Raw genomic sequence first — 27,618 nt, forward strand, 5'->3', positions numbered from 1 at the left:
AGGTAAGGGACCAAGTCTAATGCAGTTTGGCATATCTATTACCAACCCAGTTATCCAATAGATGAAGAAGTTAATAAGTTTGAAGAAGCATCAAGAATGAGAAACTGTCGCCAGTTTGGCATATATATATATAGGAAGATGACTAATGTACGGACGACGCTGGTGTTTATGGCGGCAGCAGCTGTCGCCGGTTGCTTTATCGCCTACAATTTTGTGTATCCTCCTGGATTTCTTTATGATGGCTTGGCACCACGCCTCCCCTCCTGCAGAAACACAATCCCTCCACCTCAGCAGGCGAGTACACTAGTCCTCTTATTCATTACTTATCTCTCACTAATTAATCCCTTTTGCTTTCTACTCCACAAATCAACTTATGGGTTCATTAGACGGATGTTATTGCAATTTTTATTTCCTAGTTGTGTCAGTAAACTTTATTAATACCTATAATGATGAAATCCCAACAACAATGATAAAATCTTAAATTTGATCTAGTTTCTTTCGGTTTTTTTTCAAGCATTTAAAATACTATGATCTGATGTTATTTATTTTTACTTGTAAGTGAGAGGTCTAAAGTACAAATCTAGTAGATGACGAATTTGATACCAAAATGGTTAATTATATGATTTAACCGAACTCTCAATCCGTGTAAAATGTATCATTTTACTAAAAAAACAAAATTTCAATTCGTAGGTACATTATGCTTTAGTAATTGTTTAGTCAACACACAGTTCAAAATTTCATTTTTATAGACTATACGTACATATATATGTTCTTTTTTTATTTATTAAATATATAAATATATTCCTTATGAAAAATAAAATAAAAATGTATTTCAAATTGGTACTTTAATCTTCATGCAAGTGGCTCTTTATCACAATGGTAGAAAAGTGTTGAATTTTTTCATAACGACATGAGTTCAAATTTCGTCGGTGGCTAATCTAACATATAATCTAACAAAATCTACCATTTGACAAAAAAAAAAAATCTTCATAAAAATAATTTGTCTATATTTTTTTTAACCAAGTGACATATGACATCCTTTATTTTCAAAGAGAGAGGATCCTCCAATCACATTTGTTCATCGAACATCATGCGGTCAGTTTTCGTCATGTACTGTTTATATTCAATTTTAAATTAAAAAATGATTTCTAACATCTTGATGTACGATGAATGGATGTGATTTGAGAATCACCGAGATCCTTACAAACAGGATCTTGCGAGGATCCTCACTCATTTTCAAATAGATACATAAATTCCCTATATCTATTGAAATATAGGTAAATTAAATATTGAACTAAATGACATATTTTATGTTGTAGGTAAATTATTTTACATATATTATTACATACATTAGGCACATTTTATTGTTATTATATATGTGTGGTAAAATAATTTACCTTTAGTTCTGAAAAAATGCAGGGCAACCAACTGGAGGATAATATGGATCCATTGGATAAAATTCTGAAAAATGCATGCATGAAGAACAAAACAGTTATAATAACTACGTTAAATGATGCATGGGCAGAACCCAATTCAATATTTGATCTCTTTCTTGAAAGCTTTAACATCGGAAGTAACACGAAATGGCTGCTCAAGCATTTGCTAGTCATCTGCGTGGACCAAACAGCATATGCTCGTTGTTTAGTGATACACCCTCATTGTTACCTACTTTATACTCAAGGTGCCAACTTTACCGGCGAGGTATTTTATCTAACCCCCGATTACTTACAAATGATGTGGAGAAGAACCCAGATTTTGTCTTCCATTCTCGACAAAGGCTACAACTTTATCTTTACGGTATTTTTCTTAGTCCTTAATTTCTTCCAATTTTTGCTTACTTTTCCATGCATGAACTATTTAGTGAAATTAATGAACAGGATACCGATATAATGTGGCTTCGAGATCCATTCCCACAATTCTATCCAGAAGCAGATTTTCAAATTGCAGCTGATAAATTCATGGGTGATTCTTATAGTTTTAAAAATGCTCCCAATTGTGGATTTGTCAATGTAAAATCCAATGATCGGACTATTGGGTTTTACAAATTTTGGTACCTCTCCAAATACACGTATCCAAAAACGAATGAACAAGAAGTGCTTAATAGGATTAAATTTGATCCTTTCATTGGCAAGATTGGATTGAAAGTGAGATTCTTGGATACAAAATACTTTGGTGGATTCTGTGAGCCAAGTGAGGACCTTAACCAAGTTTGCACAATGCATGCTAATTGTTGTATTGGTCTTGAAAACAAAGTGAACGATCTTAGAGCTTTGCTTCAAGTTTGGAAAAAATACATGTCATCGCCTCATAATGCTACTGGCACATCACAAGCTGTGTGGACCGTCCCACAAAATTGCAGGTAAATTTTGTATCCATCGGTTATGAATCTTCTGTTAAGCCCATTTCTCATGCCAACAGTTTTTATATCTTTTTTAGTATATTGACCCCTTTGAGTATCTGATTGACTTGAAGCACTTCCTTCCAACGCCGTTGGAAGCATAGTAACCAGACTAGGGAGTGAAACTATAAAAAGATTATTCCAATCTGTGGAGCTTTCTAAACATTTAATTACAGGTAAATCTTATACAATGTTACGTTGATGACCAAATATTTTTGAAACTTGATACGAAAATCATCCCATGCATGCATGAATCTGACGCTTATAGTTCTACTTTTTCATGTATATACTTCAGGTAGAAGAAAAAGAGGCTTAAATTCAACGATGGAAATTCCTCCCTGGCAATCAAATATATTTCATCTTGCTCGTGAAATACTATTACAAAACTTATATCTTGCTCGTTACATTATTACAAAACTTATTTTGCAGCTGTTTTGCTTTTTCCAAGTTATCTAAAGTGAATTAGTGAAAGGAATATGCCACCATTAATTTATGGATTACCTTTGCGTAATGTCTATTTCAACTTCAAATAGTATGCAACTTTGAAATGTACAAATCAAAAGGGATGGATACCTAATGTAGAAGTCCAATTTTTTCACAAATATTATCCACCAGAAGCGTAGTTTAGATTAATAAAATGAAATAGATTAGTAACACCGATGCGGTACAATTTTCACACTTTTTTTCCTCACACTTTATACTGAGAGAAATTCTTAAATAGGTGGAGTTAAACTATGACAATTCTTAAACGGATGAGATCACAGGAATGTAGAAATCCACCGTCCTAGAGTTGTTGGCGATGTTCTGTCAACCAATCAAAATTCTATATGAGATAATGGACCTTTGAAAATTTATGAAGAAAGTTAAGAGTAAACATTTTTCTAGCATGATTAAAAACATTGATTGTATGCCTTGGCAATAGATAATTTGTCAAAGTTCTTGGCAAGAAGATTACGAAAATAAAAATAGGTACAAAATCTATCATTTTGAAGGCAGTGGCTCAAAACTCAAGGTGCCAACTTTACCCACGAGGCAGTTTTTACGTCTTCAAACTACTTACAGATAACGTGGGGAAAAGTCCAGTCTATATCTCTTATTCTCGAGAAAGGCTATAGCTTTGTCATTACGGTAAGAGTAAATTGTAGTAATAGTCTCTCAACTAAAAATTCATTATCATTGGTCCCTCATTTTATCACAACGTGCGGCTATGGTCCCTCAACTAAAAATCAATTACCAATAGTCCCTCAACTTTAATCCAACTAGAGAAATTGTCCCTCAACCTTAACCCAATTAGAGAAATTGTCCCTTAACTTTAACCCAATTGTAGCAATGGTCCTTCCAAAATAACTCATTTTGACAAAATTCCAACAAAGTTAACGACAATGACCATAGCTACACGTTTTGATGAGTTAATGGACCAATAGTAATAGATTTTTAGTTGAATGACCATTGCTACAATGTACTCTTACAGTAATTCCTGTTCAATTTTTGCTTACTTTCCCAAAACTTACAATATCAAGAAAGGAAAAAAAAAAGTTAGCCTGCCAATTTATTTTAACTGTTGTTGATTTTGTTGCATGCATGTGATATTGGAATGTACAGGATAATGATATAATGTGGCTTCGAAATCCATTCTCACAATTCAATCCAGAGATACCGATCTTCAAATTTCTTGTGATAACTTCACAGGTGATTCTTACAGTGTGAAAATTTCACCCAACACTGGATTTTCCTATGCAAAATCCAATGATCGGACTATTCTGTTTTATAAGTTTTGGTACTTTTCCAGAAACACGTATCCAAGAAAACACGAACAAGATGTACAAAATGGGATTAAATCTGATCCCTTTGTTGCTGAGATTGGACTGAAAATGAGGTTTTTTGATACACTATACTTTGGTGGCTTTTGTCAACCCAGTAAGAATTTTAATCAAGTTTGCACGATGCATGCTAATTGTTGTGTTGGTCTCGATAACAAAGTCAATGATCTTAAATTTTGCTGCAAGTATGGAGAAATTACATGTCAATTCCTCGCATGGAGAAATTACATGTCATCGCCTCGCAAAACCAATGATACATTACATGTTTTATGGACCGTCCCACAAAATTGCAGGTATATATTTATCAATTGCTTGTAAGTCTTCTTTCATTTAATTTTTAAGCATTCGCTTTTTTGTTTTGTTCTTTACACAAGCAAGGTGGATTCGAACTTTATAACTCGGGTTTAAGAAATGATATTCTTAACCAACAAATCAATAAACCCCTTGCTAAGCATACGGAATATTTTTTTTTAAATGTAGCTTCTGGTCATATAACTTCGCCTATATAAGTTTATCTTATATTGCCGGTCCCAAGCCCGGATAAAGGAGAAGGGGGAGGGCGTCAGGTAGTCGACAGCCGGCACTCCACAGTTACGTCAAATCCTTATGACAATGAATCCAGAACGAAATCGCACTAAAGCTAGGACGTCACCCGTAAGTGGCGCGCTGTGTGGCCCGAGCACAGTGATAAGTGAGCAAGGGTCGCTGTATCTCCATCGGCACCCGGATGCAGTGTTAAATGAGCAAGGGGGCCATAGAAACTTCTTTTCGAACGACTCCACTCAAAGTTGTTTGGGAGCATATGCTCCTATCAACTTTACACAGGACACACAAAAGAAGTACTTTGATCCTATTAGACGGGGGATGGTGAAGAAGCTAGGACAGAAGGGTAGAGTTCAAGAGAGTAGAATGCGTTTAGGAACGTGGAATATAGGAACCTTAACAGGAAAATCTATGGAAGTAGTGGAAGTTATGCTGAGGAGAAGGATAAATATTATGTGCCTATAAGAAACTAAGTGGGTTGGTCTTAAGGCAAAGGATCTAGAAAACTCAGGGTTTAAGCTTTGGTATTCGGGCACAAATAGAACGAGAAACGGTGTTGGCATCATTGTGGACAAGACCTTGACACAAGATGTTGTAGATGTCAAGAGGGTATGAGATAGAATCATGGCAATCAAGATTGTAATAGGACAAGAACTCATCAATGTGATTAGTGCGTACGCACCTCAAGTAGGGTTGGATACGAGTTCGAAGGAGAAATTTTGGGAAGACCTTGGAGACTTGGTGCAAGGAATTGCTCAGATGGAGAAGTTATTTATAGGAGGAGATTTAAATGGACACGTGGGCAGGGAGACAGGCAACTATGGAGGTTTTCATGGTGGCCATGGTTTTGGGGAGAGAAATGAGGATGGGGAAGCTATCTTGGATTTTGCAATGGCATATGATCTCTTCTTAGCCAACACCTTCTTTAAGAAGAGAGAAGAACATGTGATCACCTACAAGAGTGGGTCGTCAAAAACACAAATAGATTTTCTTCTAATGAGGAAAGGGGATCGTATAACTTGTAAGGATTGCAAAGTTATACCGGGGGAGAGCTTGGCTAATCAACATCGTTTGTTGGTGATGGATGTACATATCAAAAGAGTGAGAAAAAAAACAAGACTTGGAAGTGCCCAAAGACTAGATGGTGGAATCTAAAAGGAGAAAAACAAGTCATTTTCAAAGAGCAAGTAATCACCCAGTGTGTGTGGGATAGAGAGGGGGAAGCTAGCCAAATGTGGGATTCCATGGCTAGTTGTATCCGAAAAGTAGCAAAAGAGGTATTAGGAGAGTCCAAGGGCTTTGCTCCACACCAAAAGGAATCTTGGTGGTGGAATGAGGAGGTACAAACAAAGGTGAAGGCTAAGAAGGAATGTTGTAAAGCCTTATACAAGGATAGGACCGATGAAAATGGTGAAAGGTATAGAAGAGCGAAGCAAGAGGCGAAGAAAGCTGTGAGAGAAGCTAAGTTAGCGGCTTATGACGATATGTATAAGCGACTAGATACCAAAGAAGGAGAGTTGGATATCTATAAACTAGCTAGAGCAAGGGAAAAGAAGACAAGGGACCTAAACCAAGTGAGGTGCATCAAGGATGAGGATGGAAAGGTTCTTGCTACAGAGAACGCGGTCAAAGATAGATGGAGATGTTATTTTCATAATCTTTTCAATGAAGGACATGAAAGGAGTACTCCTTTAGGGGAGTTGAGTAACTCAGAATAGTGTAGAAACTACTCATTTTATCGTCGAATCAGGAAGGAAGAAGTGGTTGTAGCTTTGAAGAAGATGAAGCATAGAAAAGCAGTGGGCCTAGACGATATACCGATTGAAGTATGGAAAGCCTTGGGAGAGACAGGTATAGCATGGCTCACTGACCTTTTCAATAGGATTTTGAAAACGAAGAAGATGTCAAACGAGTGGCGAAAGAGCACCTTGGTGCCTATTTACAAGAATAAGAGCGACGTACAAAATTGCATGAACTATAGGGGTATTAAGCTAATGAGTCATACAATGAAGCTCTGGGAGAGAGTCATTGAGCATAGATTGAGGCAAGAGACACGGGTTTCGGATAACCAATTCGGGTTCATGCCAGGGCGCTCAACCATGGAGGCAATCTATCTCTTACGAAGATTGATGGAAAGATATAGAGATGGGAAAAAGGATTTACACATGGTCTTTATAGATTTGGAAAAAGCGTATGATAGGGTCCCAAGAGACATTCTTTGGAGGATTTTAGAGAAGAAAGGAGTACGAGTAGCATATATCCAAGCTATAAAGGATATGTATGAAGGAGCAAAAACTGCCGTAAGAACTCATGAAGGACAAACCGAAAGCTTCCCCATAACTGTAGGATTACATCAAGGCTCATCCTTAAGTCCTTACCTTTTTGCGTTGGTAATGGATGAGTTAACAGGACAGATTCAAGATGATATTCCTTGGTGTATGCTTTTCGCAGACGATATAGTGTTGATAGATGAAACTCAGGAAGGGGTAAATGCGAAGCTTAACCTTTGGAGAGAAGTGTTGGAATCTAAAGGTCTTCGCCTAAGCCGATTAAAGACAGAATATATGGAGTGCAAGTTCAGTGCAAATGGAGGCCAAAATGAGTTAGGGGTGAGGATCGGAGATCAGGAAATACCAAAGAGCGACCGTTTTCGCTACCTAGGATCTATCTTGCAAAAGAACGGAGAATTAGATGGAGATCTCAACCATAGAATACAAGCTGGATGGATGAAGTGGAAGAGTGCATCCGGTGTGTTGTGTGATCGTCGTATGCCACTGAAGCTTAAGGGAAAATTTTATAGGACGGCAATAAGGCCGGCGATGCTGTATGGCACAGAATGTTGGGCGGTGAAGCACCAACACGTACACAAAATGGGTGTAGCAGAGATGAGGATGCTTCGTTGGATGTGTGGGCACACGAGAAAGGATAAGATTAGGAATGAGGATATCCGAGGTAAAGTAGGAGTAGCCGAAATTGAAGGAAAACTGAGAGAAAATCAGTTACGGTGGTTTGGACATGTGCAAAGAAGGCCTACTGACGTTCCGGTTAGAAGATGCGACTACGGGACAGAGGTTCAGGGCCGAAGGGGTAGAGGAAGACCTAGGAAAACTTTGGAAGAGACTCTAAGAAAAGACTTAGAGTACTTGGATCTAACGGAGGACATGACACAAGATCGAGCACAATGGCGTTCTAAGATTCATATAGCCGACCCGACTCAGTGACTTGGATTTTTCAAGTCTCCAATCAAGAAGTTTTCCCTACTCGGGAAATTAAGGGAACACTACCTCAACCTACATGCTTCACTCACAAAGCTTCAACATACAAGCTTCAACAAAAGAAAAATTCAAAGAATTTAGTGAAGAAGACTTTAGTGTATTTAACACAATACGTTGAAATGAAACAAAGCTTATTTATTGATATCTCTAAGAAGTTACAAATATGTACATATACACGAGTCAAAATAAACAAACAAGAGGGAGCCTTTACAAAGGTTGCTTAGGAGAAGTCTCAGCAGTCGGCAGAGCCCCAGAAAGAGAAGGCACCGGAGGGGGATCATTCGGAGCCTCAGTACTGGACAGCACCCTAGAATGAGGAGGCATCGGAGGTTGATCATTTGGAGCTTCATTACGCGGTACAGCCCTAGAAGACGAAGGCAATAAATGCCTTTGGAACAAACCCACAAACCTCTGATGATCATGTCAAATCTGACCATCATATTCCTTCATCTGGTCAAGCTTCCTCTTCATGTTTGTAGCATAGTCATGAGCAAGCCGGTGCAACTGTTTATTCTCATGCTTGAGCCCTCTAATCTCCTGTTTGAGACTCATCACTTCAGCCACCAATGATTCAACTTGGCGGGTTCGAGCAAATAGGCGTTGGGCCATATTAGACACAGAACCTGCACACTGAACACTGAGAGCCAGAGAATCCTTAACAGCCAACTCATCAGACCATTTGGAAAGTAGTCTGTTATCTTTGGGAGTGAGAGGGTTCCTGGCCACCACCGCAGCGGTCATATCATTCTTCATCACGGAATCCCCAACGGTAAGAGGACCAGTAGGGGATAAGAAGGATGGGCGCCATATGTTATCTGGAGAAGGCGTGGCTGCCTCTTCAACAAGGTTCAAGTCAAAACGACGGTCGGAGGGGCCAGACATTTTCAAAGGTGTTGAAGAGAAAAGAGGTTGGACAAATCAAGATCTTAGAAATGCAAGAAGGGAGCTTCTACTGGTGGAGATTCAAGTGTGCTTTGGAACTTAATACCAGCCTCTATAAAAATCCGCACTCGATGGAGCTTCAGAAATCGAAGAGGCGCCTGCTCAGAAATCGAAAAGATGTTTGCTTTCTCAAAAGCTGGGCTGCTCAGAGACCACGAGGGCCGATCTCAGGAATCAAAGAGGCGTTTGCTTTCTCAAAAGCTGGGCTACTCAAAGACCACGAAGGTCGATCGCAGAAATCGAAGAGGCGCTTGCTTTCTCAAAAGTTGGGCTGCTCAGAGACCACGATGGCCGATCTCAGAAATCAAAGAGGCGCCTGCTTTTTCAGCCTTGTCAACACATGTCACATGCACACTCAACTTTGCGGAAATTACGGGCATTCTGTCGAAGATTTCTAGTGAAGTAGAAAACACATGAATGTTACTGTTCAATCATTCACTTTCCACACGCAACATCAGCTCACGGGTACCACAGATAACTTTGCCAAAAATCTCTGACAAAGTTTAGACACGTGAAGCTTGCAGCTCCCATTACATCGCTGTGACCAAGAAGGGTAAAAGAATAGCAAAGAAACAGCACTAACAAAGTTTAGACACATAAATTTTGAAGGTCTAGCTACCATATTATTACCCACAAGGGTAAAGGAACAGGACCATTGCTGGATAATTGGAAAGTCCCTGTGGGTCAACCTCTGTGCTTCGTGGCAAGGTAGACTAGCAAACAGGCCTAACCTTTACTCACATTCGAGAAAACACTCCCAACAAAATTGCTTGCTTCAAGATCGAAGAGGCACCGTCCTCCGAATCTCGAGAGCCAGACTCCCAACATGATTACTTTCTCAAAAAGCGACGAGACACCGCTCTTCGAATATCGAGAGCCAAACTCTTAGCAGGATTGCTTTCTCAAAAATCGAAGAGGCACCGTTCTCCAAATCTCGAGAGACAGATCCCCGACAAGATTGCTTGTTCGAAAACCGAAGAGGCACTGCTTTCTCAACTTCGAGAGCCCCTTAGATAAAGCTTGTCTGTAATCTTCACACCGCTTTCTCAACTTCGAGAGCCAGATCTCCTTGGATAAAGCTTGTCTGTAATCTTCACACGTAACATCATCTTTCCAGATACCACATACCACTTTTTCAAAGTGCTCTGACAGAGTTAAAACACGTGAAGCTGGCAGCTCCCACTACCGTGCTATGACCAAGCAGGGTAAAAGAATAATATTACTCCTTGTTAGGGAGACTCCTATATATGTCGACCTCCATCTTCAACAGACAGGCAGACCTGCAAAAATGCTTAACCCTTCCTCATATCTGAGAGGGCATTCCCAACGAAGCCTCTCGAAATACTCAGCTTTCTTTCCCCCCGAGAATACCTCTGCAAACAAGCTACACTAGAGTAAGAATATCTCATATCATCAGGGTTAAAAGCAAGAGTATCCCATATCATTCTTTTTCCCTGTCTTTTCCTTTGGCCTTGTTCTTAGCTGCAAGACAAGGAGAAAGAGAGCAATCAGTCAGCACTTGGAATCAAGCTTCCAGTCCGGAACTGACTGCCTGGAACCCCATTGCTCTCGAGTACTCATCTTCAACATCTTATGCTTCCCGAGAAGATACCACATCTGCCTGAGGAACAAATAGGGCAAGTGAGCAGGATACAAGGAAGCATGTGGAGACAAGCGCAACAGAACACGTGCCGATACATCCACTACTTTGTCAACAGCAAAAGTATCTCATATCAGCAGGGTCGAACGTACTCTAGATTTGATGGACTTGTTTTGACCCTCAAATTCTTCAGTTGGCCTTATACTCTGGCGGAAACAAGAAAACCATCCAGCCCAGTTCAAGAATAAGCATGTGGAAAGTTACTTCTTCAAAAGCAAAAGTATCTCATATCACATTTTCTCATTTTCTTCTCTTTATCCTTCATGTTACCTGCAAGATAAGGAGAATGATAACAATCAGCCGGAACTCGAAATCAAACTTCTGATCTGGGACTGATTGCTTTGAGCTCTGATTGCTTACCTTGTCTGTCACCTCTTTCAGCAGATCCCCTAGCTCGGCGACTTGGGGGACTCCTACTACATGGTTTGTATCGCGCTTGACCAAGCCTGAAACTACAAGTAAGCGTCAAGTGAAATTGATACATTACCTTGTGCATCTCCACCAGTTAAAGATACTACCCCTGGAGGGAGGAAGAGTACTGCCAAAGAAGATGCCACATCTACCTATGAGACAGATAAGGCAAGTGAAGACGATACCACACTTCGGTACTTAAAAGTTTCATGATTACGACATCATTCTTCCACAATATTTCCTAATGTCATTTGTACTAAATCATTCACTTGTACTCACTAAAGGAGAGCTTGAACCTATATACCGTGTACCTTCACAATTAATGAGAACTCATTTACTCCGTGGACGTAGCCAATCTGGGTGAACCACGTACATCTTGTGTTTGCTTTCTGTCTCTATCCATTTACATACTTATCCACACTAATTACCAGAGCAATCTAGCGAAGATCACAAACTTAATATTTCAGATGATATTCTTTGGTGTATGCTTTTCGCAAACGATATAGTGTTGATAGATGAAACGCAGGAAGGGGTAAACGCGAAGCTTAACCTTTGGAGAGAAGTGTTGGAATCTAAAGGTCCTCGCCTAAGCCGATCAAAGACAGAATATATGGAGTGCAAGTTCAGTGCAAACGAAGGCCAAAATGAGTTAGGGGTGAGGATCGGAGATCAGGAAATACCAAAGAGCGACCGTTTTCGCTACCTAGGATCTATCTTGCAAAAGAACGGAGAATTTGATGGAGATCTCACCCATAGAATACAAGCTGGATGGATGAAGTGGAATAGTGCATCCGGCGTGTTGTGTGACCGTCGTAGGCCACTGAAGCTCAAGGGAAAATTTTATAGGACGACAATAAGGCCGGCAATGCTGTATGGCATAGAATGTTGGGCGGTGAAGCATCAACACGTAGGTGTAGTGGAGATGAGGATGCTTCGTTGGATGTGTGGGCACACGAGAAAGGATAAGATTAGGAATGAGGATATCCGAGGTAAAGTAGGAGTAGCCGAAATTGAAGGAAAGAGGAGAGAAAATCGGTTACGGTGGTTTGGACATGTGCAAAGAAGGCCTACTGACGCTCCGGTTCGAAGACGTGACCACGGGACAGAGGTTCAGGGCCGAAGGGGTAGAGGAAGCCCTAGGAAAACTTTGGAAGAGATCCTAAGAAAAGACTTAGAGTACTTGGATCTAACGGAGGACATGATACAAAACTGAGCGTAATGGCGTTCTAGGATTCATATAGCCGACCCCACTTAGTAGGAAAAGGCTTTGTTGTTGTTGTAGCTTCTGGTCATATGTTAAACCCTATTTCTTATGCCAACATTTCGCATGTCGCCCTTAACAGGTTTTTTTTCCTTCCTATTTCTTTTGGAACTTTATATACAGTCTGTTGTTTGTATTGACCCCTTTGACCTTCTAATTGATTGAAGCACTTCTTTCCAACGCCTTTGGAAGCATTAGTGATCACTGGAGAAGGGATGCAACATCTGATCACATTGTATATCTTATAACGTATTCAAGATCAGTGCGTAAACACTTTTACAATGTTACATTGCTTTATTTAATCATAACGGTTTAAAATGGAGTTTATTTCTAAAGGATCATTAGATAACCATTTCGTTTTTCAGTTTTCAGTTTTTGTAACTTACGAAATAGATGATGATGATGATGAACATGAACTAGTATTTGAAAGTTAAGTTGAAAACCATGGATCTGATTATGACGTTTTCTACTTGTTACTTGATGTAGAAGAAAATGAGCACGAAGTTCAATGATGAAAATGGCACCTCGATCAGGGAATCAAATATGTCATCTTCCTCACAAAGCAGGATTACAAAACTTATTTTGCAGCAGTTTATTTTTATTTTATTTATATGAAAATGAAATACAAAGAAAGCCAGATGTGCAAGTATATGTAAAGTGTAATTAGTATGTAATATTGTGTATTTGTGATACTTGTACAATTTCCTGGTGCCTAGTTCAACTTCAGACCAACCAGTTTGAAATGTAGAAATCAAAAGAGCTCGAGAATACATAATGCCCGTACAATTGTGGTTTGCCCACGTATAGGCTGGAATGCCTGGATCCGATCCGTTGGATTTGTGATGGGCCGCCTCGGTTGTATTATGTTTGGGCCGGGCCTCGTGCGACAGATAGAGGAGGGAAAATAACTATAATCAGCATGTGACATGCACGTGTATCCCAAAAAAAAGCTGTACTACAGTTGCAGGTGGATGATAGATTTTTCAGTCTAACCAAGAGATGATACATCATGTATCATGTGTTTCTATATAAATGATAAGTTATGTGTGTTAAATGATTAATAACTTAAAAATTAAAAATTTTTATCACTTGTATAAAAACATGTGGTGTCCGTATTCTTGTCCTAACTAAAAATATCTTCAGGGGGAGGAGAAGGCGGTGGTGGAATTTTGCATTGGGGATTGCGTTCTGAAGAATTTGAGAGAGGAAGAGTAGCCGAAGACAGAACCAAATCAAAATTTTTAAGGGTTAGGGAGGAATATGTCGGATCCGCTCGAGAGACGAAAGGAGGCAGATTGACCTTCAAAGGAGGCACCAGGCAGTGCTGGGGCGGTGGGGCCTCAGGAGTTCATGTTAATGTGGTTTCCCAGCCGCATGCGGAGATCTTGGCGGCAAGGCATGCTGCGAAAATTTTGGTGCAGATCGTCAATGGAGGACAAGACGTCGTGTTCGAAGGTGATTCGAGCATAACTATAGCTGCTCTACAAAGGAAGGAAGATGGTTTGTCCACCTTTGGGAGATACTAGGAGCTTTCTCCCGGTAATTGCGCATATTGAAATGCGCCACATTCGACGCGAAGCCAATCAAGCAGCGCATCGGCTTGCTCGTGCACGAATTGGAAGACATTGCGATGTGTTATGGTTTGAAGACCCTCCGGACTTGATCTAGGACATCCTAGTAGAAGAAAGACCCAGTTAATTTTACTTCGATCGTAATATTTGAGATAGTTTACTATACATTGGTTGTGCCATATACTATTACCGGATTGAAATTTCTACCAAGATTTTTATCGAGACCCATCTATGCACCTTATCCTCAATATTGTAGGTTTTTATTGCAACTTAATGAATATCGTACTTTTCCTTAAAAAAATTATCTCATATTTTGAAAAATAGACATATGTTGAGTTATTAATGATAAGTGATAAGGACAATATTGAGATACACAAACAGAGTCAAATTCTATACTTGTCCACATGATGTCACCGACACTTAATGCTAGTGACTTAGCAAATGCATAATTCTCAAAATGTTAGGTATTTATTATTGTTTTTTTTTTTTGGTCAAATGATATATTTGTTAAATTAAATGTTAGACTATGGGGCTAATCGGGTTCGATCTCACACCGTAGTGTAAGGGCAACACTTCTCTCTAATATTGTAGTAGATAACCACTTGCAATGTTAGGTATTTATTTGAAATGTTTTAAAAAGTTTAGAACAATTTAAAATTATTCTTGTTAGGTAATTATTTGTACGTAACTAACACAAATTTGTAGACTGGGCTTAACCATGTTGTCTACAATAATATATACTCTCTCATTTGAATAAAAAAATTGAATCTGATCTCCCCTTAGTATATAATAAGCTTGTTTGGAATTGCTCTTAAAATAACTGAAATCACTTGTAGAAAAAATATTTATGGGTTTCAAAAGCACTTAAAGTGCTTCCTGCATTCTTGCATGAAGCAATGAAGTGATTTTCTAGAATTCATTTGTCATTTTACTATGGGTTGATTTCAAAAGCATTTTTATCAAAAACGTTGTTAACCATTTTAAACGCTTTTAACCATTTCAAATGAGTCCAATATCACCGGTTTTGAAAAAAAAATTAAAAATTAACACAAACCTCCCAAATATGGTCTATTAAAGAAAGAAACCAACTATAGATGCCGCATCATGTATTCTACAAAATATGTTCTAAAAATATGATAGCTTTAGCATTCTCTTTTGGTAAATAGATTATGAAACGAGTGTTGAAGTTTATTAAGTCAATGATCAATCAATCATTAGAGTTTGGCCTAAGAATAATACAATTGAACAATAATTATTTAGGGAAATAAATTATGCTTGATTTATGTGATTAGCAATGAATGATCCCTTTCGTAATCAATACAGGAAATTAATCCCAAAATAAAATTAAAAAATCAATGTAGGAATCGAAGCCTCGAGGTAAGACAAGTATAATTATAATCATACTTGAGAGATATTGATATATAGTTGAGAGAGTGTTTTGGAGCAATATTGACATATATTATATAATATAATTGAGAGAATATAATAATAATTATATACTCATCATCAAGGACGGAGTTAGAAATTTTTTTGATTGGGGGCATCTTAAAACAACCAAGTAAAATAATGGGTTTTAGGTTATTGAAGACCAGATACAGTAAAAAATCTCTAAATTAGAAAGTTAAATTCTAAATTGTAATGCCACAAACAAATGAATGAAGTAAATTCATATAAAATACTTTGGAGTAAAAATTTTGTATTAAATTATGATACTTCATCAGTTGAATCCAATGTATTTATCAAAACCCCTAGTTCAATTGAGTTTGATTTAGGTTAGAAAACGTGGAATATTTGGAACCAAAATCAAAATTTTAATTGTTGTTTTAATTGTCATGACATTTTTGCTTTCCTTACCCAAAAATCTGAATGGGGACGGATGCCCTCCCTGGGCCTTATGTAGCTCCGTCCATGCTCATCATCATCGAAAATATCCAAAATAGGAGAATAAGATATAAACTTGGTTTCCTTGATGAAGTTGCATGTTCATAGGCGAACCTCAAATAAAGAAATGAGCTGTACTACTAACGTGAAATAATTCCGAAAAAATGCGAATATAAAATTAGCATGAGATAGTAAAATAAGAATGTTTACGTAATTTTTTTGGTGTGTTAAATATTCTATACTTGAATATGCATCATGGAGAAGAGATGACAAAATTAATAAACATATATAGCGTTGAAACGTCGGTTGCAGCCGGATTGAATAAAATTAAGCAGAGAAATAAGAATACTCTTAATTTTGAAAAGTCTTCTCTCCGATTGAATATTGATAATAATTCCCAACATCATCTTCATCTCTCTTGTGAGTCATGTTAGACTAGTACCCATCACCAGAATATACATGTTCAGACGTTCTGGCTTGTGTCGGCATCTTTTGACTTGGCAACTAACAATAAAAAATTATATCAATTCCCCCAATTAGGTTTAACAAGTTCATTTTGAAATTATTTAATGGCTTTGATTGATTAATTTTGTGAAAGAATATTATCATTAATTTTTTTTTTGAAAACACTGCAATATTCATTGATAAGGTAATAGACTACATCCAATCATTGAGGATATGATGCATACAATGAATCTCAATAAAAATCTTGCCAGAGATTTCAATCCAGTCAATAAAACAAAAGAGTATCCATCACCATAAAAGGAATTAATTATACATGACATGATATATTAATTCCCTAGAATTTGGAAGAGGAGAGGGCACACCATTCTTGGTGTGGCCTGCCGACTGGCCTCACTATCTGTCAGCTACGTGCAATAATTTAGTGGTTAAAATTAAAATTATATATACATATTCGATAACAATTAGAATTATATGTAAATTTGTTCCAAGGGTGAACGTTTTAATCTTAGTTTACTATCCTGAAGTTTTGTGGTTTTCAACATTTGTTACATGAAGTTTTTTTTCATCAAAGAGTCATACCTCAAGTCTTAATTTTGGGACAGTTTCATATATCCTTTAAGTTTTTTATTAGAACTTATGTTAACTGATGACGTGGTGCACACGTGGACAATAACTGAGTGTCACGTGCTAATAATAAATACAAAAAAAAAAAAAACCCAACCCGTCTTCTACCTCCCCCAACCCCTTCCCTTCCTTCATCCTTTGCAACCTGCACCCTCTCGCTCAACATTGCTCAGCCTCACTTCCGACTCCTCCTCATCTACAATGTAATCGAAAGAGCCGACAGAGTAGGAGTGCCGATTGGAGGAATTCGTCGTTGTTGTCTGGAACCCTACTCCTCCATCGACGACGACCTCTTCGATCGCCTCCCAGACTCCTTCCTCTTCCTTGTCTTCAACAAGATCGGCAATGTCAAGGCCCTCGCCCGTTGCTCCATCGTTCTCTATGGCAGTGAACGACTCCCGATGATGTGGCAGTCATCGGATCCCACTTGTTCGACGATGGGACCCACTCGAACCCCTCGTCGCCTCTGTCCACGAGGTTCTCGTACATGCACATGAAGTGATCAAGTGGTGCTGCGCATGACGGCGCGCTCGAATCGTCGGCGATGAGGACAAGTCGATGGGAAAGGGTGTTCGGTAGGAAGAGAGAAATGGCTTCGTTATGGCGCAGGAGTACGAAGACGGTGTGGGTGTTGATGTTGTTGAGGATAGCACCGGACATGGGCATGGCAAAGTGGAGCTCGTACATGACGAGGATGTTTGGGGAGAAGGTGTACAAATGAGAGAATGGATTTTTGGGGGAGAGGGAGCCCAGAAAACGGGAATTTTTTTTTAAAATTTTTAAAAATATTTATGTGGGCCCATAAGACACGTAACGCTAAGTTATTGTTCACGTGGACTCCACGTCATCAGTTAACAAAAGTTCTAACGGAAAATTTAACATATGTATGAAACTGTCCCAAAATTAAGACTTGAGGTATGATTTTGGGATGAAAAAAACTTCATGTACCAAATGTTGAAAACCACGAAACTTCATGGTAGTAAACTAAGATTAACGCTTAAATTATTATATATATGTAGAGTGGTCTGCATGGATTATGTGTATATATATATAGATGGGCTAACCCTAGTTAGTACTTACCTTACCCGGTGGACTAGAACTAGCTAGCTAGGGAGGTCATCCCTTAATTTTCATTTTGTATATGAAAAAATATTATTGTATTCCTTTATATATATATATATATATATATATATATATATATATATATAGATTGTAGAGCTTTAGAGGTTTTAATTAAAAATTAAGTAAATATTAACAGAAGGATAATAAGGCTCAAAGGGGAAGAAACAATTAGCCAGGCAGGCAGGTAACAGGTTGACATCTTGTACTGGTAAAAAAAATCAGGGGTATAAGATTCGAGGTGGAGTTTGCCAAATTATATCCATCCGACTGCAAAACATATCATATATTTGTTTATAAAAAACAAAAATTATCATATAACATTATTTTCAACAAACGATATTATCTACATTAAAGGAGGTGAGAGAAGTGGGTTAAGTCTCACAATAGACTAGCAATAATATAGTCTAAATTCGTTTTGGCAAGAATCGAACTTAAGACCTCTCATTTACAAGTGAAGAAGAATATCACTAAACCATAGTACTAAATGACACATCATATAACATTATTAAAAAAAATGTTTGATAACCATTTAGTTCGTTTTTTAATTTTAATGCTCATTTTTTGTATTAATGATAGAGAGTCTATGAGATAGATAAAAAAGAATTGATGAATGATGATGAAAGAGACGTAGAAAAAATTTACAACAAAAAGCACACAAAATTAAATCAGACAAATTAAAAATAAAAAACTATTTAAGTTGCTATCACTTTGAATATTTTGTTTTCATTTACTCTGTTTATCATCACCATTTTTCATTAATTCATTTCCTCATACACTCATCATACATCTCAAGCATAAACAGTAACCAACCAAATTGGCTTTTTAGCTAAAATGGTCAATGAGATTGACATAACTTGTCACTTTGGTTGTTGAGATTTGAAATTAATAGAAGAAATCCCTAAGTTTGTCATCATTTTGATCATTCCGTGAAAAATCTATGTTAAATAAATACTAAAATGATAAAAATACCCTCAATTTAATAAACAATGGGACAAAATAATTTAACAATTGAGGGTATATTTTTCTTCTTATTTAAGGGGAAATTTTTAACGGAATGACCAAAATGATTGATGGTTGACAAATTCAAAAACCAGTTTTATCGATTTTAAATCACATGAACCAAAATGAAGAGTTAGACTAATCTCAATGATCATTTTGACTAAAAAGCCAACCAAACCTTAAAAACAAATTGCCACCACCAAAATGGGACTTTCGTAATGCCTATTTTTTTTTAACAAACGATATTATCTATATTAAAAGTAAAGTAATGGACTACTTCAACTTCAAACCTTCAACTCGAAATGTAAAAAATAATAATAATAATAATAGAGTTCCTATAGGGTGCGTTTGGTACGTGGGACGGGACGGGACGGGACGGAACGGGACGAGGCGTTCCGTCCCGCGTTTGGTGCGCCAAAAATGGGTGGAACGGGCTGTTCCACGGGACAGATTTTGGGTGTTTTTGCGTCCCACCTCCCCCCTGGAACGGGTTTGTTCCATGTATGTGGAACACAATGTTTTACCATTTTAAGACAAATATACCCCATGTCTTTTTCAAAAATTACACATTCGTTCCGTCCCGTCCCGTCCCGTCCCGTCTGCGTACCAAACGCACCCATATATACCCGAAAGTCCAATGCCGCCATTGTCTATCAACCTTGGACTTGGACTCTATAATACATTACACACTATTGTGCGTAATGACTAGTCCAGTTAGCTTTCGTGCTTTTCGCAGCTAAATACAATACTTTATATACATATACAGCTAAGGGACTAAGTCTAACCCAGTTTGCCATATGTATTACAACCCAATTACCCAAGAGAAGAAAATCTGGATTTATCAGTTGAAAAAGCATCAAGAATGAGAAACTCTGTGATTCTTGATATTACTGGGAAGAGGATTACTGCACGGACGATACTGGTGTTTATGGCGGCAGCAGCTGTCGCCGGTTGCTTTATTGTCTACAATTTTGTGTATCCTTCTGGATTTCGTTATGATGGCTTGGCACCACCCCTCCCCTCCTGCAGAACCACAACCCCTCCACTTCAGCAGGCGAATACCACAACTCCTCCGCTTCAGCAGGCGAATACCACAACCCCTTCGCTTCAGCAGGCGAATACCACAACTCCTCCGCTTCAGCAGGCGAATACCACAACCCCTTCGCTTCAGCAGGTGAATACCACAACCCCTTCGCTTCAGCAGGCCAGTACAGTACGTAGTCCTCTTAATTCATTTCTTATCTCTCCCTAATTAATCCTGTTTACTTTCTACTCCGCAAATCAGTATATTTATGGGTTCTTTAGAGATATGCTATTGCAATTTTTATTTCCTAGACAAAACTTATCTATATTTAAACATTCAATTAAACCCCAAAATTCAAATCCATTGATGTGTAGACAAAGAAATAACATATACTATTTACAACCTATGCCCCAATACACCCTAATTATGTCAATGCAATTTACTAATACCAACAGTAATGATGAAATCCTAACAATAATGATGAAATGTTAAATTTGATCTAGTTTTTTTTTTTTTTTTGCAAGCATCTAAAAATTCAACTTGTAGGTGCATTATACTTGATTTATATGTGCTTTAGTCAATAATTGCTCAAAATTTCAATTTTTATAAGCTACAATTGAAACAATATACATACATATTCTCTTTTTCATTAAATATATAAATATATTTCCTTATAAAAAATATAAATATATTTCCTTATAAAAAATATAAATATATTTCAGGTCAGTACGTAAATATTTGTAAAAATAATTTACATATATTTTTTTCATTTAACCAAATGAGATATGACATCCTTTATCTTAGCAAATGACATCTTTATCTTCAAGTATGTACTTTAATTTCATAAAATAATTTACCTGTACCTACATGTGAAATATTGGTAATTAAATTGAACCGAATGACATCTTTTATGTTGTAGTAAATTATTTTGCACATATTATTACATGCTTTAGGCACATTTTATTGTTATTATATATATGTGGTACGTAAAATAATTTACCTATATTTATATATAAAATATAGGTAAATTTATTTTGAGAAGATAACATTCTTATATTTTATTGGCAGCTAAGAGGCACACTTTGTTTTTATATAATGCTCACATATTTTGAAAAGGGAAAAGTTAAACGAAAAAATTTCTAATTTTATGCAAATTTGAAAAGCAACTAAGAATTTTTTTTAGACATTTTATATTAGCATCCCACATTAAAATTTAATATTAAATGATTTATTTACCCTACTATGTAATGACAATTTTGACCTTATTAAGTTAAAAAAATATTCTAAATACACCCCAAATCACTTTTAACGTATTATTTATTTTCTTCAACTATCAAAATCCCTCTGACCCTCCATTGTTGAACAAAACTCTAACCAATAAAACTACAAACATGTTGATTGAGAAAAATTATTTTTGACGAATGAAACACGAAATCGATGTTTTGGAAGCTTCACATAAGGTAAGACTTCATATTTTTTTATTGTTTTAGTGATTTTGACGACATTGATAATTATTTAATCTTGCTTTTGCTACGTTATTCAAGTTTCTATATTCATATTCATCTTTTAGGGATCATAGGGATTACATGAATAATTAAACACCTAAAATTACCACTCAATATTAAAAACATGCAACATGAGTTTTAATGGTGGAATTGAAAACAACCCACATATGCTTTAAATCCCAGGCAACATCTTTTGTCAAAATTCAAGTCGGTATTTTTTGTCCAAATTAAAAGCTTTATAAGATTTGAGAAATGTGGGGTGTATAGAAAATATGGGGTGCATTTAGAAAATGTAAGGTGTATATCGAGAATGTGAGGTGTGAGGGTATTATGGGGAAGTATGTGGGGTGTGTTAAGAGAATTTTTCATTGAAAAAAGTAAATGTGGAGTGTATTAAGTATGTGTGGTTTATTCAACAATTTGTGGGGTGTTAATATAATAAGCCTTTTTTTTTAACCAACGTTATTATCTACATTAAAGTGGGAGGATGTGGGTTTAACTTCATAATGATCTAGCAATAATGTGGTTCAAATTTACCTTTGGCAAGAATTAAACTTAAGGCCTCTCACTTACAAGTGAAGAGGAATGTTACTAGACTGTAGTACTAAGTGACAAAATAACTAAGAACTTAAAAAAGGATAAAAATGAAGCGAATTCAAACCCTAATATCATATCATTGTGTTATTAATATGCATTGAATTTGAAACCATGACATTAAATTTTGTTTTTAATCCGACATAAGTTATTAGGGGTATTTTAGGTATTCAAAAATACGAAATTATGTGAAGTCAAATTTAATTAAGAAAATTGTTGAGTGGAGTCTAATCATTGGGTTTTCGTTAAGAAAATATAATACGGTGAATTTTAGTTAAAAAGAAATATAATTTCTATGAATAAAGTCATATTTTCATTAATTAATTATGTTAGCATGTAAGTATGTTCGTATATATATATTAGCATTTCCTCACACACTTTATGTGTAAGAACACGTTTTTTTTAGAAAATGAGAAGGAGAGAGGGAGAGAGAGGGAGAGAACGTGGGGGGAATGAGAGGTTTTTGTTTTTGGTTTTTTTATTTTTTTATTTTTTAAATATTAGAGATATTTTAACATCACCTGTAGGTGAGACTTTAATAAAAAACAATAAAATTTGGACCTATGAAATTACATTATTGCCCATCTTTTTTTTTTATGATAGAAGACTAAGTTGTCTTTTCATCATCTTTTGGTTGACAAAGAGAGTTTCATTAATTAATAGTGATAACATTATCGGTGCATGCAGGGCAACCAACAAGAGGATATGGATCCATTGGATAAAGTTCTGAAAAATGCATGCATGAAGAACAAAACGGTTATAATAACTACGTTAAATGATGCATGGGCAGAGCCCAATTCAATATTTGATCTCTTTCTTGAGAGCTTTAACATCGGAAGCAACACGAAATGGCTGCTCAAGCATTTGCTAGTCATCTGCGTGGACCAAAAAGCATATGCTCGTTGCTTAGCATCACACCCTCATTGTTACTTACTTTACACTCAAGGCACCAACTTTACCGGCGAGGTATTTTATCTGACTCCCAATTACCTACGGATGATGTGGAGAAGAACCCAGATTTTGTCTTCCATTCTCGACAAAGGCTACAACTTTATCTTTACGGTATTTTTCTTAGTCCTTAATTTCTTCCAATTTTTGCTTACTTTTCCATGAATGAACTATTTAGTGAAATTAATGATCAGGATACCGATATAATGTGGCTTCGAGATCCATTTCCACAATTCTATCCGGATGCAGATTTTCAAATTGCAACTGATCAATTCCTAGCTGATTCTTATAGTTTTGACAATCCTCCCAACTGTGGATTTGTCAATGTAAAATCCAATGATCGAACTATTGGGTTTTACAAATTTTGGTACCTCTCCAAATACACATATCCAGATACGAATGAACAAGAAGTGCTTAATAGGATTAAATTTGATCCCTTCATTGCCAAGATTGGATTGAAAGTGAGATTCTTGGATACAAAATACTTTGGTGGCTTCTGTGAGCCAAGTAAGGATTTTAACCAAGTTTGCACAATGCATGCCAATTGTTGTATTGGTCTTGAAAACAAAGTGAACGATCTCAAAGCTTTGCTTCAAGTTTGGAAAAATTACATGTCATCACCTCGTAACGCCACAGGCACATCACAAGCTTTATGGACCGTCCCACAAAAATGCAGGTAATTTTAGCCATCGCTTATGAATCTTCTTCCGTTAAGCCCATTTCTTATGCCAATAGTTTTTATTCAGATGTGCTATCCACACACTCTTTTTACTTCTTACACATCTTTGTTAATTTTTGTCATTTGATATTATTTAATTTAGTCGATCTGATGACTGCAAATTAAGAGGAGTTTGTGAAGTAAAAAAGTGTGTGCGGATAGCACACCCCTTTATACATACCTTTTGCAACCAAATAAAAAAGGTTGTTGCGTTGATGATCAAATATTTTTGAAACTTAATTTTGACTTGAGAACCATCCCATGCATGCATGAATCTGACGTGTATGTACTTCATCACGTATGTTGTCACTTCAGGTAGAAGAAAAGGAGGGTTCAACGATGGAAATTGCTCCCTGCGGATCAAATATATGTCATCTTGCTCATGATTATTATTACAGAACTTATTTTGCAGCAGTTTTTCTTTTTGCAATGTTTATGTGAAGTGAATTAGTGAAAAGAATATACCCTCCATTTATGAATTGTAACAATTTCAAATGTACAAACCAGATGAGATAGATAAATGCCTACATGTACGTACAAATTCAATTTTATTTACTCACTTATATTGTCTGCTATCATGTGCATAAGCGTAGTTGAGGTACTGACTTTAAAACATTTTTTTTTCCTCACACTTTACTAAGAGCAATGTTTAAACAAGATGTTTCAGTTCCACGTTTCCGCTACGTTTGCAGCTGCTTGTTGTTTCCTATAGCAGAAGAGTTAGGCCGATGTATATTCTGGAGACTTATGGCTGCAAGCTAACATGATCATAGACACCAAACTTGCCTTTCTCCTTTGTTAGAAAAGAATAGGGAAATTTGTCTAAATTCGTCATGAACTGCAGCCATCCAACAGGAAGACAAGCATGATGCCCACCAGATGCTCTGGTTTAGTTTAGATAAATGATGAACTGCCCCGAGGACTTACGAGTCTGATCAAGCCATCAACTGGCTCTGTGGAATCGAATCTTGATACGTGTGCCACTTCTTGTACCTCTGGAACCTTGGAAGAACAGGTCTAAGTCGAGGAGCAGTCGTGCAGTTGGAACAGCAACGTCCTCTTAGTTCAAACAGCATCTGAAATAGAAATCCTTACGTAATGCAGATGGTAAAATGACACTTAAGCAGTGACGCTTCAACTTGTAGGAGGGAGGGGTGGATGGAGAGAGAATAGCTAACAAAAGGAACTTACAGATACAGCAGATTGCACTCGAGATTTGCACTGTTTCTATGCCTAACTCACAGACTTGTGAACCACACGTATAGCACCTAGCGAATGTATTATTCTCTGGATCTTCATGTGTGCTTGCTTTAGTCGTGGCTTCATGCTTGTAGGCAGGCGGTGGGAGAGAGAGACGAGAGTCAAATACGAACAAATTCCCAATCCACTGGACAGGACCTTCATTCTCCAGATAATGATAAACACCTTCCTTTATGTGTATAAATGTTGAAAGCCCTTTTGTCTGGCATATGAAATTAAATTACAACTAAATGTCCAAAATAAGAAAAGCGAGAGAAGAAGATAAAGAATTGATTCCAACATCACAACCACGACCCGTTCCATCACAAATTTTCCCATTAATCATGCAGTACAATCATCAATATACATTGCAAAGGCTGGCGGGTTACCTTAGGATTGTGGAATATACATTGCAACGGATATCTCCAGTGCAATACATCAATACATTTGTTTTTTCTTTATCAACATTTTCTAATGGATCTGCAGAAATGACCTGAATAAGTACTAACAGAGATAGAAAGTAGTATGTTCACATTCGTCACCAGAAAATGAAGTTTCTACTGCCTTCAGAACATATTAATGCCTAATTTTTCGTACATAAAACAGTAGAGTGCGACCTTCACTATATAATACCACAAAAGTGTTGCTTGACTACAAACTATGGAACCTCCCAACTGCTGACGTCCCTGATCTTAATCTCCATACCAAGGCATAAACCTTCACATCAGAACTTCATTTCAAACCATTACACATCAATATAATTACGTCTGTGGGACTTCTGCACAGTTTTTTTGTTTTGCCGAAACAACACTACTTCAACCATCACACTCTGGCTACAAACAGAATGTCTCCAGATGTAACATATCATTGAACTAAAAGTCACGTACCTCTGGTTGCGAAAACCCAAACGAAGTGCTCCTAAAGCAGTCCATATCAGGTCGCCGAGCCCCTTCAAAATGACCAATATCCCACTCATAACCTGATTACAAGCAGTGACAAAATCTTTAAACTTCTGTGGCTGAAATTATGAACACAATTATTATATGGCTGACGTAGAAGCTACACAAATAACAAGAATTGCATGCGCAATTATACATTAGAAACATGACCAAGGCAACATGTCAAACAACCCAAGAAGAAACGACAGTGTTAAACAAATCTAGCTATCAAGGACTGTTCAAATGTACAGTTATGAACAAGTCTTTATTGAACACTCAAAATTGTTCCAACAACAATAAACACAGTTGAAGGGAATTGCCGGATTAACGATAAGAGGAAAATCATTTAAAATTAAAAGGCTAGGAAGTAGCATACCATTTCTCACCTCCAATAAAATCTGGTTTCTTTTAAGATTGTCATTTGACGCATCAATATTTGTATTCCCTGCTTCCAATCTCTTTCTTCATTCAGATGGAGATAGATTTGTTGCTCGCATTGAAGGGTCCAGCAAAGGAAGATGTGAAATACCTCCTTCTAACTGGAAGCGGGGGAGATCTATGTTATGACATCAGCGACAAGATGTAGAAGAAAAAGAAGTTGTATTGGGGCTTGCCTGAACCAGTGAGGGCTTATACCGCAATGGCCATTTGTTGCTGCAGAAACCTGCACTAGGATGCCGGAAAATCTCTCGTTTCCTCTTAACCATTCAAAATATGCAACAAGTGCATCTCTCGACAGCCCACTATACTGCACACATGCACAACACAGGATATTAAACACACTTCTTATTTGTTTGTCTTGCTGTAATATGTATGGTTCATGAATTCAGTTCACTTGTACATACAATCCGGCTGTGGAACGAACGTCCTCCGCAGAGAATTTCTGCTCATAAACATTAGTACATTACAAATACAAAGCAATATGCTAAGATAGATTATAGCATTGTATAAGCATTTCATTCATTCATTCCACTGATTTCATAAGCAAACATTACAAAAAGAAAGCAATAAATACCTGTGCATTATCCCTTGTTCATTCAGATATATCCGCCCACGTATGTTGAGACCCTCTACGAAAGAGGGATGCTTGGCCGCCACCGCCACCGCCACCGCCTCTGCGTCTTTGATCATTACGAAATGGTAGAAATTCACCACCACCCATTCGTTATCCTCTCCCCTGCTTTCGTAGCTGCACTTGCATTGCAAGCCAACGCCCGCACGACGTCCGCCTTTCCGTTTGCTTCTTTCTGGTAACCAAAGGCATTGTCTTTGCCTCTGCTGGTTATGCTCGTTGTGATTGGAGAAAGAAAGGCAAGCTGTTTGGGCGGCGGAGGAGCAGACTGGGAATTCAAATGAACCTTTCCTTCTTCTGCCCACCAAAGCAATTTGAGTAATTGTGGAGCTCGACGCACCGGATATTACCGCCGGCGCCGGTGAACACCCTCTCATATTTTCTGTCTCTCCGTATCTGTTCAGTCTGTGAGCAGTGAGTGAGTACTGTGGGACTGTTGATGAACGGACACTGACAGTGTATTCCATTTGACACGGCGTCGTATTACAGTTGCTTTTATCCAGCCCAAAGACTATAGGCCCAATTCAGACGAGTCAAAGCCCAATACCTACGGCGTCGTATGGGCTTAAAATGACCCAAGAAAAAGAAAATACAAAAAATACGATTTA

The 27,618-nt window shown here is 37.4% G+C and overlaps 2 protein-coding genes and 2 pseudogenes across 4 annotated transcripts; 3 read left to right on the forward strand and 1 right to left on the reverse strand.

The window, feature by feature from the left end:
* LOC126626063 (uncharacterized protein At4g15970-like) lies at positions 1–24,336 on the forward strand. Of its 2 annotated transcripts, none has more exons than XM_050295256.1 (5): positions 1–294; positions 1,420–1,797; positions 1,878–2,359; positions 2,694–2,715; positions 24,094–24,336. In XM_050295256.1, the coding sequence occupies exons 1-4, from the start codon at positions 97–99 to the stop codon at positions 2,695–2,697; spliced, it is 1,062 nt and encodes a 353-aa protein (XP_050151213.1). In that variant the 5' UTR covers positions 1–96; the 3' UTR covers positions 2,698–2,715; positions 24,094–24,336. The 2 variants fall into 2 exon arrangements, with proteins under 2 accessions (XP_050151213.1, XP_050151212.1); XM_050295255.1 differs by lacking the exon at positions 24,094–24,336 and adding an exon at positions 2,473–2,574 and having other exon boundaries at positions 2–294; positions 2,694–2,721.
* LOC126625651 (uncharacterized protein At4g15970-like) lies at positions 3,058–12,508 on the forward strand (annotated as a pseudogene).
* On the forward strand, positions 19,670–24,336 carry LOC126626060 (uncharacterized protein At4g15970-like). 2 transcript variants are annotated; one of them, XM_050295251.1, is made up of 4 exons: positions 19,670–20,185; positions 22,783–23,157; positions 23,238–23,719; positions 24,077–24,336. In XM_050295251.1, the coding sequence occupies exons 1-4, from the start codon at positions 19,835–19,837 to the stop codon at positions 24,078–24,080; spliced, it is 1,212 nt and encodes a 403-aa protein (XP_050151208.1). In that variant the 5' UTR covers positions 19,670–19,834; the 3' UTR covers positions 24,081–24,336. The 2 variants fall into 2 exon arrangements, with proteins under 2 accessions (XP_050151208.1, XP_050151209.1); XM_050295252.1 differs by having other exon boundaries at positions 19,670–20,146.
* LOC126626064 (rhodanese-like domain-containing protein 8, chloroplastic) lies at positions 24,209–27,554 on the reverse strand (annotated as a pseudogene).
* Positions 27,555–27,618: the final 64 nt, after the last annotated feature.

Source organism: Malus sylvestris, chromosome 6, assembly GCF_916048215.2.
Source record: "Malus sylvestris chromosome 6, drMalSylv7.2, whole genome shotgun sequence".
NCBI lineage: Eukaryota > Viridiplantae > Streptophyta > Magnoliopsida > Rosales > Rosaceae > Malus > Malus sylvestris.